Raw genomic sequence first — 17594 nt, 5'->3', positions numbered from 1 at the left:
GGTTTTGTATCTAGTCTTACACTAGTTTTTGCTTCTATTTTTGCACCAGCTTTGGTGCCTATCTTTGCACCATGTGTTGAATTTGATTTAGCACCAAATTTTGCATCCATTTTTGTGCCCATTTTTGCATCTTTTTTTGGACCATTTTTTACATCCACATTTATGTTTGATTTGTCTCCATTTTTCCCATCTCATTTTGCACCATATTTTGCGTCATTTGTTTCATCCAATTTTGCATCATTTTTAACACCATCTCTTGCATCTAATGTTACATCATTTTGAGCATCCAAATTTGCATTTATATTTGCATCTTATGTTGAGTCATGTGTTGTGTCCACCTTTGCATCTTATTTTGTGTCTAATGGTACATTCAATTTAGAGCCATTTTTTACGTCTACTTTTGTATTTGTTTTTGCACCAAGTTTTGCATCCAATTTTAAGCTATTTTATGCCCCTTTTTGCACCATTTTTTTGTGTCTACTTGTGTCCAATGTTGCACCATTATTTACACCGACTTTTTCATCCAATTTTCCATTTTTTTGGTGTCTAGTTTTACATCGTTTTCACCATCCAAATTTGCATCTTTTTTTGCCTCATTTTGTGTCCACATTTGCATATAATTTTGTGTCTGAATTCGAGCCTAAATTTGCATGTGATTAGGAATCATTTTTTACATCCAATATGGCATCTTTGGTTTCACCTTTTTTCAGCCCCATTTTGCATCTTGTTTTATGTCTTTTCTTACATCTTTGTTTTTTTTTTCCTTTTTTGCACCCAAGTTTGCATCCCAAATTTACACCATTATTTGCATCATCATTTGGCATATTAATTTGTAACGTTTTTTGCTTCTTTTTAACGCTCAACTTTGCATCTAATTTTACATCTAGTTGTTGTCTTTTTTTGCATCTAATTTGGTGCCCATTTATGTGTCCTTGTTTTTGCCCAATTTGATATCCTTTTGTATGCCATGTTTTGTTCCCTTCTTTGTGTCAACTATTGCACAATTTTTCACTTCTAATTTAAAACACTTTGTATGTCAATTGTCTGCGTTTTGTATTAATTCCTAGTTTAACATCCAATTTTACTTTCAATTTTGCATCCATGGTTACATCCGCATTTGACTTCTTATATAGAGTATATTTTTCTTTACATATATGACCCCCTTTATAGATTCATAGTGAAATATATGATAGTTTCTAAATATCATTAAAGCAGATATCACAATTCAAAATCATTTGTAAAGAAATTTAAGAGAAATTGACAACATCCATCCAAAAAAATAACAATGTGTCATTAACAACTTTCAAAACATGTATAAAATAGCAACATAATACTAATAAAATCAGTATTATTTTTAATCAAAACAAGTAAAATTCAAATATGATTAACAAATCAAAATATTTCATGAATATCGTTATTCTACGATAAATTAACAACATACATAAATCAAACTCATCGTATGATTACAAAATCAAAATGTCTCATTGATATAGGGTAAATTCACAACACCCATCTAAACATAACAATGTCATTCTACACAATAATTTCTTCATAAAAAACAATGCATGTGCATGCCTAGCTACCACCACCAAGATCATCCTCATGATCATCTTGACCATCCTCATTACTCTGATCCACATCATCACCAACACCGCAACTATCATCATCCTCTCCTCCTTCACCACCATCATCCTCATCCTCATCCTCATCATCTCCTGATATATGTTGAACATAATTTGGATCATCGTCTTGGCAATCATTACCTATAGCATTCTGACAAAAAAAATCAATATTACATGTTAGTATTAATTACATAACACAACGCATGTTTTTGTTATACAATGTTAACCATAAAATGAAGTAAGATATAATATCTAATAGTACTAAAAAATAAAATGAAAATATGGTTTAAAAGTATATTGGAAATCCAACTAAGATTACATACCATGGAGTCCATCCAAACAACAAATTCAACCCATCTCTTTTCCTGCAGTACCTCCTTTTCCAAATGATTTGGAGGTCTTCCATATTTTAGTTCCTATCAATCAGTAAATAGGGAGAAATTAGATAACAATGACTTTCTTCTAGTACAAAATTTATTAAAAAAATATCACATGTTTAATATACTTACAAAGGTTGTTATCAGTGCTTTTAAACCTTTCTGGCCACTACGATGAGTGACTTTTGTCTTGGTTAACCTCGCCTTGGATGCCTTGTCCTTAAACATAAACCAATTCAATTTATTTTCACACAAATACATGTTTAATATACTTATAAGTATTAATACATTCTAAATAATGTTTAATGAAAAATTCAATACCTGAATGCTCTCATTGCCGACTTTTCTTTGTGTCTTCTAGAAGAGATTCATTCATACTTAAACAAGGGGATATATTGTAACTTTTTCTAAGTTCTGAATTTTTGGATCGAATACTAGAGTCCAGGCCAAATAAGGTGCTTAAACAGGTTGATATATTATATCCCGGCGTAACCTCATGGATCCTCAACAGAGTATCCAGTTGGGAAGGTTCCTACTTGCTCACCACAATCTGTATATTTTCTCCAACTTTGAAATTTTGGTTCTCTCCAGCTTACTGGCCATTGTTTCCCTCAATTTTGGCAGGTTCAATGAATCCCTCATGTTTTCTGTTGTTGTCCATATCAAACAATTTTTCTCTAATTGGACCTGCAGCAGTTATGCCATCAACAATAAAAATGCTTTCCTGGCATGCTCCCTTCATGGATTTGACTAAAGATCAGTAGTAGGAGTTACAGGTGGTCCAGGTTCAGGAGTAGATGGGTGGGGTTCATGAAAACAGTAAAAGGAGCTAAAGAGGGATCTCCTAGTGTCCAAACAGGACTAACTGCTTAAAGACTGGGATCTGCTAATGACAGATTGCTCACCCGGGGTCTCAGGATCAACATGAAAATATTGAAACCATATTCCACAGAAGTGAGATCTTGAAACCATCCAGCATTCTCTCCCAAGTTCCCAGCATCTGGGAGATGAAGGTTGGTATTTCAAGTCCTTCACTTTCATACCTCCGATGAGTGGATTATCCAGAACGAGGTTTCGAGAAAGGCAGGCAAAAAAGAAAATCAGAGTGTTTTTTGTATTCGGTAGCATCTGAAGTTCTGGTCTCCAACAAGCTAATCACTCCCACTAGAAAGCCATAATGAAATTTCCATATGTGAAATTTCTATAAAGACTCTGAGCCTTTTGTTTTGAAATCCTGTAATATGTATACCGACTGAATGTAAATGTTTGTTCACTAATAGGAAAACAAGGTTACTATCTATTAACATATTTCTTAATAGTGAAGAATTGCATTGAACTTCTTTGTGCTATACATATGAATTCTCAGATACTATAAAATATCCGCTGAAAACTAGAACACCTCTAGTTATACTTCAGTTTATAGATCAACTACAGCACAGGCAAACAACCTTATGTCAGACAACAACATCAAATAATTCTGTAGCCATTGACTACAAGATTTGACCACTTTTGACTACAAAACTAACCAGGGCCATCTGGGTGACAACAGATAAAAGAAAGCAGAGAAAATTTGTGTTATGTATATGTTATCTCTTATGCATACAATATTATTATGCGCCTATGGAAAGATGGAACCTCTGCATTTCTTTGGATTTAAGCTATATCATTTTCCTTGAATTAACTAGCTGATTTTTTTTTTTATTTTCTCATGTAGTAGGTGCTCCAAGGACATAAGGACTCAGTGTATTCTCTTGCATCTTATTGTCTCAATAGGATTCCGAGCTTGGCCACACTTGTGTATTTTTATTTTCAATAAATTGAAATTGGGATTCTCACTCTGAAAAGATACGAGGGAAAAATATAAACAATACTTGCAAATTGATAGATAAGATCGTTGTTTATCATATGGTAGTATTTAATGATAAAAGTCTGTGCTACAAAAAAACACTGCTTTGCATGAACGAAAACAATGGCTACATAAGATTTTCCTAGATGATATCCTTTATCCCATTTGCACAGTCAGGTTTCTGTCAAGGTCTGCACCTGACACTTTCTCTCAGAGCTTAGCAGCACCAATGAGGATACTCTTCATACAGTTAATTAAAGTTTGCATTTGTTTTCTGGAATGCAAAGATGCGGGATATACACATGCACAATCCAAAGCTCCATTTCTGACTGTATCAAAAACTGCAAGAGAAGGTCCTACTCCATGAACAGAAGAGCATCCCATATAATCCTCTAAACCTATTGCCCTTTTCAATTCATCCATTTCGTCCACCATGGGACCTTCAAATGCAACAATAAGTGAAGTGCGAAGTGAAGATGATGGAGTTAAATAAGGATGTTGAATTGCTTGGCACATAAGGAAGTTGACATCACTCATGTCTGTGAAATGTTTTCGATTCCTCATAGATGTATCAAGTGCATTTGAGCATTGTCTGGCCAGCTCCCAAAAGTCCCCTGTTTCATTGATATGATGGGTATTCATAATAGCAGAATGGTAGAAACCTTCGTGCCCACAAGAAACCAAAATAAGGGTCAAGGGAAGCAATACAAATATTCACACAACTGATCAGAAGAAAATTAATAAAAAAATAAAGGGTATACAAATTGAGATATACTAATACTGTTTGTAGCTGATAGAACCACACACAATTGCTTTCTTACTGAATACAAGTGTATCTGTACAACATATATACCATGAACAACATGACTGCTCACACTAGAAAAACCCAGTTCATAGAGTGCAAGAAATCATGCCATAAATAAATTAAACCTACAGAAACCGATAACTGTAAATAAATACAAAAACATACTGTGAAAACTAGACAAAACTTTGAAGCAGCAGTGGTAATTCAAAATAAAATAAAGCAATGTGCAAATATGGAATTGGCAAAACCTTACCAACACTATGATCAGATAGGCTGTTGCCAACGAGGCTTCTGCAGTCAACCAGAGTTATGACAGAGTAATGCTCCCAGCGATTGCCAAGCTCCTTGAGAACGGAAGTGGCTTTAAGCCCAGCTGCTGTTAAAGCTCCACACATTGTTGTTCTTTCTGTCTTGCAAACCTGTGATGGCAATCCATCAACATCAAAATTGATACTCATGAAATCATAGAACTTATAGTTCATTAATTTATAATGATATAACGTAGAGAACAAAACCTAGTGTGCATTTACTGGCATTAACAATGCACAAATGTAAGACCTCATGGAGGGACACCCATTAGCTGACCTCGTTGGTAAGTACAACAGAGAAAGTTACACTCAACACTCTATGGTTTGTTTTTTAATCGCATTTTCTATGCCTCAATTCAGAGAGTTATGGTGGATTCTCACCACTTTTTTGGTATGTTAGTTTGTTAGATGCCATGTATGGAGAAGTATTACTTAAATGCACTGTTATGCACTCTGGAAATTTTTAATTGGCCCCATGGAAGCAACCAGTCAGGTACCTTAATTTATGTGGCACTTTACTTCAAGCAATTAAAATACATAGTCATATTTGGTCGGGTTTAGTGATGACAGATTACATGGACTAAATTCTATGCTGAAATGAAGTATTTCATGGTAAAACTAGGAGTTACTTGTTGAAAATCTGAAATGCCTAGCATCTGATCAGATAATTTTATTAATGTCCAATGAATGAGCATAAATGGATAAATGGGATTGAAGAATATAACCAGTACATGTACAATGTGGGAGTGCAAATGCAACTCCTAGAAAATGCCAAAGCTTATAAGACTTCGTAAATTTTATACATCAAACGTATGTACAGTGTACACAAGCTGACTAACATTTAAAAACAGTTTCCAGCAGGATTTCAGAAGTTGTCCCTTTAATAGTTCTTATGTTTCCTGGATGCTTGACGAAGCCTGCCATTAATGAATGGGAGATCCAAGGAGACTCCTGGTCATTCCCTGGGAGTTTTCATTTTGAAAACATCTCTTGCACATCACTAAGCCTCTAAGCTCTTGCCCACCAAAGCCCAGATTGGACACCATCTGGCCAATTACAGCTTTCTTTCTAGTGCTTCCAGTATACAGTGGTACCAAGAGACAGGCAGCAGCACTACATCAACTATCAGATCTGTGAGACACCAGGAGGCCCTCTGCGCTTGACCAACAGGATGTTACAAAACATCTCACATCAGATCTCCAGACAGCTCATGCTACACGAATAATTAGGATAGCTCCTCCAGAATTCAGCCTAGCAACAAGACATATCTCAAACCAGATCTTCATGTTCTTCCAGCTTCTTTGACCAGTCACATCATATCCAAGGACATATCATACTACACAAGTAATCAAGATGCCTCCTCCAGATCTTGGCCACAGGTTGCACCACCCCAGCAACAAGACATAATCTCAAACCAGCCTATATCCATCTTAAGTCCGGATCTACCGTGCGCCGAGAGGGATCAAATCTCTTTTCACTCTAAAAGAAATTTGCACCTCAGATTTGATCCCTCTTGGCGCTTGGTAGATCTGGAGTTAAGATGGATCTAATTAATAATTAAACTAGCCTAGATCCATCTTAACTCCAGATCTACCAAGTGCCAAGAGGGATCAAATCTGTGGTGCAAATTTCTTTTAGAGTGAAAAAAGATTTGATCCCTCTCGACGCATGGTAGATTATTTATTTTATTTTATTTCATTAATTTTATTAATTTTTTTAACGTAATTTAATGGAGTCAAAATGTTTTAATTAATAATTATAATTATTATTTTTTTATTTTATCTTTATTTTTATTTGTGTAATTTAACCAAATCAAAATGTTTATATAACATAACAGGACAGGACATCTCTTCCATACTGGGCTGGAGAGTGCGTCTCTACGCAGCTAGATCTTCCTGTTCTTCCAAATTCTCTAACCAGTCATTTATCCGAAGTCTCTCTTCCCTACGGCCTCAGATGTTAAGAGAGATAACATCAGGGGAAGTCAGTCGACCTCTAGGCGAGCCATCCCCTCTAGAAGCGTTGGTTTTTTTCATCTCTTTGCAGTACTTGCCCATACCTGCACTATTGCTTTGGTTCCCTGCTCCATCTCTTAGGCTTTAGCCTTGCTAGTTTTGATTATATCATGATTTTCTAAGACCAGATTTTGCGCTCCACTGTGTCTTACACTATTGTACCTAGCAGTCCTATTGACCAATTTATGGTCATTTGTTGGACATTATATCTTATCCACATTCATTAGGAAATAGTATTTCTATTTTGCTTGACACACATAAGCCCTCCTTGAGGATTATGATAGCAACAGGAATAACTCCTAGAAAGTAATTATCCAAGCAAAAATGTTTTCAATTATACACAAAAAATACAGTCCAACTCTCATATGAACAGACAGAACTTTCACCTAGTTTTGGAACCAGCTGCTAGTAGGTAAAAAAGCCAGGACACCTTAATATTGCCACTTTAGACATCATTATGGCCACATCATCAAACCATGAGCTGGTTGCTCAAACAATGCACATCTATAGTAGGTTGGACCAGATAGTTTACAAGCAATTTCAATCTAAGATTCATAGATGTCAGTGAAAAAGGAAAGATCACTCTACTTGAAAAATATCCATAAATTGAGATTGTAACAACGCAACTAAATGGCCTTGCAGGTAAAGTGGCACAAGGCCAAGCAGCAGTGGCAAAGCTAAGAGGGGTGCCTTCCAATCCATAGAAAGTACTGGGAATTTAAAAAATAGGAGAAAATGAGAAAAAAGAGAGGTCACAGCAGACAACAATGAGATATCCAAATAAATGGATCACTTCATTAGTGAGCTTGACCCAAGCAACTGAGGGGTCAGTGATTCATCTTAAGCAAGCAAAGGTCTCTTGCAGAAGAATTTCATATCAGGCAAACAAATAATCATATAAAATTCTTAAATAAAAGTTTCAATTTTCCTTTATACTTCCCATTTTACCCTTTTACTTAATTTTTATATTATAATTAATAGTTCCAGGATGATTGGGAGAGGTTCCAACCTCATCAGACATCATATGAAGAAAATAGCATTTCACATTCCATACAGAAGTCACCAGACTGAACTGTTATCAGAATTCCAGCATTTCAAGACAGAATTCTGTGATGACCCATTCTTCATAACCTTTTGCTCTGAATGCAGTGATGCCAAGACTTGGAACAAAGGTAGACCTTGGTAACAAGACACACCACCTGCTTAGAACAAAGCCCAGTTAGGGATGAAACCCCCATCTAAGCATATTGCAGAACCAGCCTCTGCACCAGCCAATTTGATAACAGAATCAGAGAGTGTTTATTTGAACAGTGGCTGATTGTTGAACTTGATAATCAGAGAGTGTTTATTTGAACAGTGGCTGATTGTTGAACTTGATATTATTTGATGGATTGCAAACTATTTGAAATTTTGATTTCTATTTCAGTTTTGGGACAAATTTTATACCATCATATTTGATGACTAATTGATGGATATATTCTTATTTTATAGATTTTACAGATGGAAATCTCATTGTGATTTGTTCTGCACAAAATTTCCTGTATTTTGTGTTTGTTTTCTAGTTGCTGAGTTTCCCTGAGTATAGAACCGAGTTTTTCCAAGTCCCCGAGTTTACCTGTGTCCCAGGCTGGCCGAGTTTTAGCCGAGCCTGAGTATCACTACCTTGGTGTGTATCCCCACAGCCTCTGGCATGTATTCACCATCCAAGATTAGAATTCCCAGTACTTCAATAGTTGTTCAAGAGAGCTTATAAGATGCAAAATATTTAACATTGAAGATTAGCAATACCGATCAATAAACAATGTGGGTGTGCATGACGCATCCCAAGACATTGTAGAAACTGTCTGGTTCTCACAAGGCCAGAATTCACCAATACTTCTTGCCTTACAAAGAGATTTTTCTTGTTAAAACAAATGTCAACCACTTATAGTCCATATCCTGCCAAACATATGTTGTGCATCCAATATGTTGCAGGAGAAGTTTTAAAAACGATATAATTATCCCTGACTCAATGACCTTATAGTCCACCGCAAGATGGAAAAATTCACATTGTTAAAATATTTTATGTGAATTTTCAGGCCTTGTAATTCTGTATGTTTGGCCAGACACGAGCATACCCACTTTCCTAAAACATTAATAATCAAACAAGTTCACCACATCATGGAACACTTTGGAAACTTATCCAAATCCATTTGCATTCATAAGGGAGATATTTAGACACAGATCTCAGATCTTACATACACTGCCTCACTCGAGGACGATCTGGACAATCACATCATACTTTCAGGTTGATCCAATTTATCAGAGCGACAAACAACGAGCTGAGTCCCAAGGCACTTCAGATAGTAGAGCAGTGAGACCTCGGGACTCCCCTTAACCCCCTCCTCTGGGAGGCCAACCGGTACCCTCGAGACCCTTGCGAAGGTGCCAAATAGCACATTAGTTCACTCACTTCCAGCACATCAAAGAGTTTAGTACCAGACGGTTCCAGACAGGTTCCTCCCCAGCCCCAGCGGAGCAGCCAGAGACTTATACAGAGCTACTTTCCTTTGGCCTTGGATGTTGGGAGTATCCCTCGCTCCTACACTCCCCCAGAATCATGAAGCCAGACTCCTCGTTGGATACAGAGGACTCCAATAGCGAGCCAGCACCACTGTCTACCCACCTCACCGTCAGCTATCAGACTCGGACATTCTTGACATCATTAACCGCCAGGTGCCCTGGACTTATTCACTTAGCCTTCTACATGATCTGTTATATACATGTTTATGAGGCTGTCTTATTATTAATTTATTATTGTATCCTTTACTTTATTTTATCCTAGTTTTAGCTTTGGCATTTTCTAGGAGTTGCATTTGCACTCCCACATTGTACATGTACTGGTTATATTCTTCAATCCCATTTATCCATTTATGCTCATTCATTGGACATTAATAAAATTATCTGATCAGATGCTAGGCATTTCAGATTTTCAACAAGTAACTCCTAGTTTTACCATGAAATACTTCATTTCAGCATAGAATTTAGTCCATGTAATCTGTCATCACTAAACCCGACCAAATATGACTATGTATTTTAATTGCTTGAAGTAAAGTGCCACATAAATTAAGGTACCTGACTGGTTGCTTCCATGGGGCCAATTAAAAATTTCCAGAGTGCATAACAGTGCATTTAAGTAATACTTCTCCATACATGGCATCTAACAAACTAACATACCAAAAAAGTGGTGAGAATCCACCATAACTCTCTGAATTGAGGCATAGAAAATGCGATTAAAAAACAAACCATAGAGTGTTGAGTGTAACTTTCTCTGTTGTACTTACCAACGAGGTCAGCTAACCAGGAGGTCAGCTAATCAGTCACCCAGTTCTACCTTAAAGAGGAGGGACTTAGATAATGCACGGTTTTTGTGCCACAACTCATCAGAGGAGAGAACACTGCTCGACTCATGCTACTGTTCCTTAAATTTTGTTTTATGTTTCAGACAGGGAGTTCCATCCCTTCGTCTACAAGGAAATAACATAAAGTGGCGATGGATCGATATAGAAGTTAAAATTATTTGGATCTAAAGGAGTGGTGGTTTTATCCACTACTCCAGCTAGTGCCTAAAAAATATAAAATTTGGGTTTGGTGGTTGTGAATTCCATTGTCACTGAAGGTAGGTATAGCCTAATTTTGGTGTCCACCAGAAACCTATCAATTACTTTGGCTATACCCTCTTTACCCTTCCTTTCATTACACCAATCTTACAAATAGCATGCACTTTCAGAACCTAGTCAAAGAGCCCCCAACTCCAATGGTTTTTCAGACTGGTTATGATTTGAAACCCTGCTTCGTCTGAAACCCCAAGTGTAGAAGATAGTTTTGATTTTGAAATGCTAATAGTATTGACAGTGGATGTCAACAATATCACTGACTGCCAGAACAATCTGCCCATGCATATGCTCTTCCTTGATTATGATATTGAAGATAGGCAAAGGAAATTATACCAATGAGATAGATCAATGCTTCAGAGAATGAAGATCGGTGGATACTCCTAGACTTATTATGGAGATTGAAGACACAACAAAAGTCTGACATTCCTTAGAAGTGAAGTCAGATGATCTTTGGTATCATAGAGATTTGTTCCTTTCACTTCTTGATAGTCACCTTACTAGCTAGTGCCAGTGAGAAGTATCAGTGAGTTCTGAGGGAGCAACATATCTTTTCTTACTATGCCAACTATATGCCCTAGACTTGAATCTAAACAGCGAATTGTCAACAATGGTGTCTTGTAACTTAAAAAAAAAACTCAACAGTGCCTTGTGGATCTTAAATTCAACAAGTTTATTTATGCTGGTCTCTGTAAGATTACAGTCTTCATTAGGGGTTCTTTCCATGGTCATATAAGAAGATGATGCCATTTGATGCTATTGGTTAGATTACATATAAACATCGAATTCTCAACAATGGTGTCTTGTCACTTAAAAAATACTCAACGGTGCCTTATGTATCTTAAACTCAACATGTTTATTTATGCTGGTCTCTGTAAGATTACAGTCTTCATTAGGAGTTATTTCCATGGTCATATAAGATGATGCCATTTTGACGCTATTGGTTAGATTACATATATATGGAGTATCGATTCCATATTAACTATGCATCAATGCCAAAATATGTCGCAGAGAAGCAATGCAGATTGATGCCATTCAGTCAAACTGACTTTGTTGTAGAGGAACGTGTCAGTCGACCTGTGTGTTAATGTTATACATAATGCAGAGGAACAAAGTCTTATACATCGTGAGCCATATGAACTGTGTAGAGCCAAGAGCCATCGGTAATAGATTTGGCAGTAACAACATACCAAGCAGCTCTGCTATTGCTGTTCAATGAAGCTACGAAGCTGAGCTGTGTAGAAATTAAATCTCAACTAAATTTGGAAGATGAAGATCTTATTATGAGGCCGAATTGACTGGGTTTGGCTGAGCTCATTTGGAGGAGATTTTTGTTGGTTTGACTAGCATTAACTTTCTGGTTACAACATCTTGTTAATTGTTGTTTGGCTGGACTGTTTTGACAGTGATTGGGCAAGTAATTTTGTATGATGTACTCTCTCTCTCTCTGTGCTGAACTTTTGAAGAATAATAAGAAGATTTGATCAAAGGGTTTTCCCCACATTGGGGTTTTTCTCTAGCATCTGCCAAATATTGTGCCCTCTTGTCTTGACTTGTCTTATTCTTATTGTTTATGTTCTATCTGCAAATACTCTCAATATTTATGTGATTGCTAATCTGGAAATTTATATTGGGCTAATAAGGAAAATTGACGTAAATTGCTCTAAAGCATAAGAACATACCATTGTTATCTAAAATTAACAATCATTCTATAATTAGCATGATTAAAATGTAGAAAAATGTTATGGAGTGTCCAAGTAGTGTAGAACAGAGAAGCAAGAAAAAATACCACAAGACAACCATAGGGTTGATAGAACCATGTTTAGGCACATTAGATATTGCTTGGTGACAGAGTCTTACACCTTTGAAAGGAATATTTGTTTCCCTACATTTCTATTGAAAAAATACAAACCTAAATATGTTCTAAGGACTATCATGGAGGGAGTCGAGATGACCCACAGGACCCATAGCTGAATACACAAGGGGATTTCAATGCTTACACCTTTGAAAGGAATATTTGTTTCCCTACATTTCTATTGAACAAATACAAACCTGAATATGTTCTAAGGACTATCATGGAGGGAGTCGAGATGACCCACAGGACCCATAGCTGAATACACAAGGGGATTTCAATGCTGGAAATCTAGTTTATAGCATAGTAGCAAGATTTGGTCATATTGCTCTTTATTATATGGAAATTCGGCAACAGTACAAAATTCAGTATGTTTTCACTGCAATGCAGATACAGAACAGTTCACTTACCTTATAATGTCTTTGATACCCATCAACATATAAGCCCCAAAAAAACAGAGCAAAAACCTCAAAAAAATAAAAATAACAGTAAGAAAACACTTAAAAATAAACTACATTGCAAAATTTTCAAAGAATAAATTTCTTTTTCAGGTTTTAGTGTGTTCTGAGGATGAAATTCTTCTAAAATATGGAACAAAACGCTTATTTTCATACTGAGAAATATAGATTTCCATATTGGAACCATGCTGCATTTCTTTATTAGGTATTTTCCATACTGAGTTGTATTTGAATACATATTCGGATTCAAATTTTTCTACTATGGTTTATAGCCATTCCTAGTTACACGTATGTTGAAATCAGGGAGGTCAAGGTAATCAGATAAATTGTCACAACAATTATGAACAAGAGGCAACCTTCCTTGAAATTCTTGAACCTCCAGTAATCAGAAAAATTGTCACAACAATTATGAACAAGAGGCAACCTTCCTTAAAATTCTTGAACCCCCTACCCTTGCCTGGATTTTCTCACGGCGCCAATCAGTCCTCATGTACATGTACATCAAAATATTTATTATATAATTAACTATAAATTTGTTAACATTAAAAGGACAAATAGATCCTCTGTTCATGTAGAGATGCTCACTGACGACCATGTTGACAATGGCGATGAGAGGGAGAAACTGCCGTGATATCCAATCTTCAATATGCATATTTTAGATAATAAAGACTGACCTACTAAGTTAACCAAGTAGCCGTTATACAAAGTACACATAAATGAAGCTCAAAGCTAAGAGATTTTTTTTCTCACTTTCTTTGCTTCCCACACAAACTATTACTCGATTTCGATTTTTCTTATTAGATTCCAAAATTTAATGAAATTATCTGGCTGGGAGCATTGTTGCAGTGCATGGCTTTTATCCACTATCTCCACTACAAATTTTGAAATGACAACAAAAAATCCATTAAGACCGGAATCTCCCCACAACAGTGAAAGCAGAGTTCATTATTCAAGAACAAAGTAAAGCGAACCAAATACTCTAAGAGCAGGACATGCATGAGTCCTCAAGACCCAGATCCACTAGATTGATTGCATCATTTTTTCAGCTGGATGAAGCATCGATGACCCGGTAGATGCACCAGTCATGAGCAAAAATAACAGACGATCAGTGATTCAGAAGCACCCTTACCAAGCACAGTTGAGATCATCCAGATAATCCACAAGGCCATCTAGGTATGCTATCTTACAAAAGCTATAATTCTCAGCTTATATCTTGTAGACACTAGACAGACACCCATCACCAGGGTTCTCCCTTCCACACGTAACCCGTCAAACTTTGCAGTCCGATGAGCTTCAATAAAGTTTGCCAGGATAGAATCCAGCCTGGTTTATGGCCCTGCATACCTCTCCTTTGACGCTTAGATAAATTAGGACTTATTTATTTTCTAGGCTTCTGCTATTAGTCTCGTCTTCATTGTATTAGGTCTATCTGTTATTATAACCCTTGAAAATCTGATAAGGAAATCCAAGAGATGCTTCTCCATATTTGTGAATGGCATTCTTCGTAAAACTGTTGACATAGACTAGTGCACCTAAATCTGGGGGATTTAAACTGGTTACCTACTAACACGTAACCAGAACTAGCCAGATGCTCGTCTTCATTGTATCAGGTTTATCTGTTATTATAACCCTTGAAAATCTGATAAGGAAATCCAAGAGATGCTTCTCCATATTTGTGAATGGCATTCTTCGTAAAACTGTTGACATAGACTAGTGCACCTAAATCTGGGGGATTTCAACTGGTTACCTACTAACACGTAACCAGAACCAGCCAGATGCTCGTCTTCATTGTATCAGGTTTATCTGTTATTATAACCCTTGAAAATCTGATAAGGAAATCCAAGAGATGTTTCTCCATATTTGTGAATGGCATTCTTCGTAAAACTGTTGACATAGACTAGTGCACCTAAATCTGGGGGATTTAAACTGGTTACCTACTAACACGTAACCAGAACCAGCCAGATGCTCAACAACATTGGCTACAAACAATTGAGATAATCACCCCTTTGTTATTTTATCATTCGTCATTCTGTTAAATCTGAAATCTTATTTGTAGTCTCTCCTTTTCAGCGAATACCTTTAAGCACTCCAGCATCAATATATAGTTTTAGTCCCATTAACCTAATGTCCTTTCATCATTTGTGGACATTTATATAATTTATTTCTTTATTCCGAAATTCTTCTTAAAATTATTATTTCCATTTCTTTATGAACCTTCTGCTGTCGAGCAATTGGTGTTATTTTGAGCAAAATAATTTGTAAACGAAGTTTCTTGGTTAGTGAAAAGCCCGCCAAAAGTACCTCTACGCCAAGTAGATCCCTGGAAAGTGTCTATCTCTCAATGTTAGTGACATCTCAACGCATTCACCCATTCGGGAGCTTTCGTAGGCAGTCAGCGTCGTATGTAGAGCATCTAGCTCGGCGGGCCTCACAGTTTGTGAGGAAGAGTAAGCAGATCGCAGAGTATTTGCTTATTTCACTCCTTTCGGAAAACCTATAAATTTTTTAAAGTAACTACTACTTACGAATCATAAGTTTTTTAAAATAAATTCTACTTAGTTTCAGAATTTTAGATTTTTAAGGGGTTTTACCGACCCAGAAATAGAGATTCAATAAATGGAAGAGAAGCTTACTGATGGTGACATCGCCGTCGGGGCTCTGGAGCATCTTGTCCATTTCCTTGGGGCCGAGTGAGGTGCGGAGGATTCTCGCAACGGACCTGGCGGCCGCAATGTTGGCCTTCTGAGCATCTAAGCCTCTGATTCGGGTCTTCTGCTCCTGCTCCTTTATTATGATAAATGGCCTCCCGTACTCATCAAATGCCAGCGCCATCCCTGCAAACAGTAACAGATTGCAGCACAGAGATTAAAACCTAAACATACAAGAGTGGCTGCTAAAAACACACTGGATTTTGAACCAGAAACCTAAAATGCGTGTACTCCTCTCTGTGTGGAAGACTGAATGTGCGGGTGGAAATCCATTGAAGTTAAAAATGGAACATGCCTTGGCGCCGTCAATGGACTGAAGAACCGATCGTGGGGTTCGAGTGTCTGCTACTGGTGAACCCTAATTCGCAAATCTCTGCAATCTCGTTTTCGCTCCCGCCCTGCGAAAAGCGAACAGATCCTCCTTCTTGTTCTAGAACGTAAACGAAGTTTGGGTTGGGAGGGGTTTTGTAAAGAAAAGTAAAGCTTTACCTTTTTCAAAAATGCTAATTTCATAGTGAAAAACAGTAAATACATTTTTTTATTTTCACATCACGAGTTAAGTAGCTATATAATGTTTTTGGTTCTTGGTTAGGTTGGAAAATATTTATAATAATATAATTTTATGGTTGTTGTTTAAGTTTATTAGGTGTTATTAAAACAATAAATACATTTTTTTTTATTTTCACATCACTAAAGAAGTAATTATATAATGTTTTTGGTTATTGGTTAGGTTATAAAATATTTATAATAATAATAATATAATTTTATGGTTGTTGTTTAAGTTTATTAGGTGTAATTTTTTTTAATTTCAATTTAATAATTTTTAAATGGAAAAATATGATTTTAATTTGGTTGTATTGAAAATATTTATATGTTTTTACATATAAGGTGGGTGCAAACAAAGGAGAATATATAGTAAGTCTATTTAATAGTTAATAACAAGTGTTAATTTCTTAAAATTATATGATAAATTTGAAAGGAGTAGGGTATGTATCTTTTTTCGGGTGAAATATATTAAAATTATTGTGTGAATGGGGTTGTAAGACCCTATATTTTCATCCTGGGAAAATATAGTCCTCTCTTAGCCACTTGCATAGTTTAGATTGTCATAAGCAAAGTAGGTACATTGTCTTAAGATGTAAACATTTCATTTTAAGCAGTGCCATAATGTGGTTTCAGCGAAGCATTAAAAGATGGAATGAGCATGCACATTTGGGATGCTAGTGTTATATTCAGCGTGAGGCATGATTGCACGTCTAAGAAGACTCTAACAAGGGTTGCAGAGGAGAGGTTGGGGGATTGTAGTCTCACTTAGAAGTGTATACAAGCAAGTTAAGCCCTATGAGAAGTTGTGAAACAAAATTAAGGGATTTGACAAGTTGCACGAAGGCAACTTAGTAGTGGTACTAAGTGAGCAATCCTTGATTCAACTTGATACTCTCTCCTTGGCACTACCACTTTGTAAGATGGAGAAGAAATGTGAAATAGATGTGCAACCCACTAAAGAAGTTGGAGGTTGTTGTAATGTATATCGGTGGTTATGTCATGATGTGAAAGGAAGTGTTGGAACTTGGAAGGTGACCATTAGAGTAGAATTACCATGGAGTGCAAGGAGGTGCAAGGATCTGATAAGAAGGGAACTACACAAATCTAACAAGTAGGCCATATTGGGTTAGGATATTACTATTTTGGGACATCCAAAGTTGAAGGTGCATTTTATGGAGGTGCAGTCGAAGTGCTTGGGTGCGTGCCACAGCATAAGGGTATCTAGGACTTTTAGTGTGTGTTAGTGGTGTTAGTGCATTGTGTTTGATCAACACTAGCTAGAATGTGTTCCATGAAGGAAAAAATCCCACAAATTTGGGATGACTTAACCATTTGGCATTTAAGGTGTGTTATGTCCTAGTTTTGAGGAGACAATTAGAACCATCTTAGAGTGTGATGGGTTGT

The 17594-nt window shown here is 36.5% G+C and overlaps 1 protein-coding gene across 2 annotated transcripts; it reads right to left on the bottom strand.

Annotated features, from left to right (window-relative positions):
• Positions 1 to 1460: 1460 nt before the first annotated feature.
• LOC149150590 (uncharacterized) lies at positions 1461 to 16130 on the bottom strand. Of its 2 annotated transcripts, XM_089438194.1 has the most exons (5): positions 15861 to 16130; positions 15570 to 15770; positions 2132 to 2218; positions 1946 to 2038; positions 1461 to 1773 (listed from the first exon to the last, which is right to left on the bottom strand). In XM_089438194.1, exons 2-5 carry the CDS (start codon positions 15684 to 15686, stop codon positions 1576 to 1578), a joined length of 495 nt encoding a protein of 164 aa, XP_089294320.1. In that variant the 5' UTR covers positions 15687 to 15770; positions 15861 to 16130; the 3' UTR covers positions 1461 to 1575. The 2 variants fall into 2 exon arrangements, with proteins under 2 accessions (XP_089294320.1, XP_089294319.1); XM_089438193.1 differs by lacking the exons at positions 1461 to 1773; positions 1946 to 2038; positions 2132 to 2218 and adding exons at positions 2334 to 4507; positions 4904 to 5069 and having other exon boundaries at positions 15861 to 16125.
• Positions 16131 to 17594: the final 1464 nt, after the last annotated feature.

This window comes from Pinus tabuliformis, chromosome 9 (genome assembly GCF_031772625.1).
Source record: "Pinus tabuliformis cultivar Carrire ecotype Pingquan chromosome 9, CPIR1, whole genome shotgun sequence".
Taxonomy (NCBI): Eukaryota; Viridiplantae; Streptophyta; class Pinopsida; order Pinales; family Pinaceae; genus Pinus; species Pinus tabuliformis.
This window is presented reverse-complemented; position numbering and strand designations above follow the sequence as displayed.

Excerpts from the sequence above, each read along its gene's own strand:
- LOC149150590 (XM_089438193.1), bottom strand. The coding sequence starts at position 15,686 with ATGCTCAGAAGGCCAACATTGCGGCCGCCAGGTCCGTTGCGAGAATCC. Across the intron at positions 5,070-15,569 it reads CGACGGCGATGTCACCATCA|GTTTGCAAGACAGAAAGAAC; the intron begins GTAAGCTTCTCT and ends TTGCCATCACAG. Across the intron at positions 4,508-4,903 it reads CCTATCTGATCATAGTGTTG|GTTTCTACCATTCTGCTATT; the intron begins GTAAGGTTTTGC and ends GTGGGCACGAAG.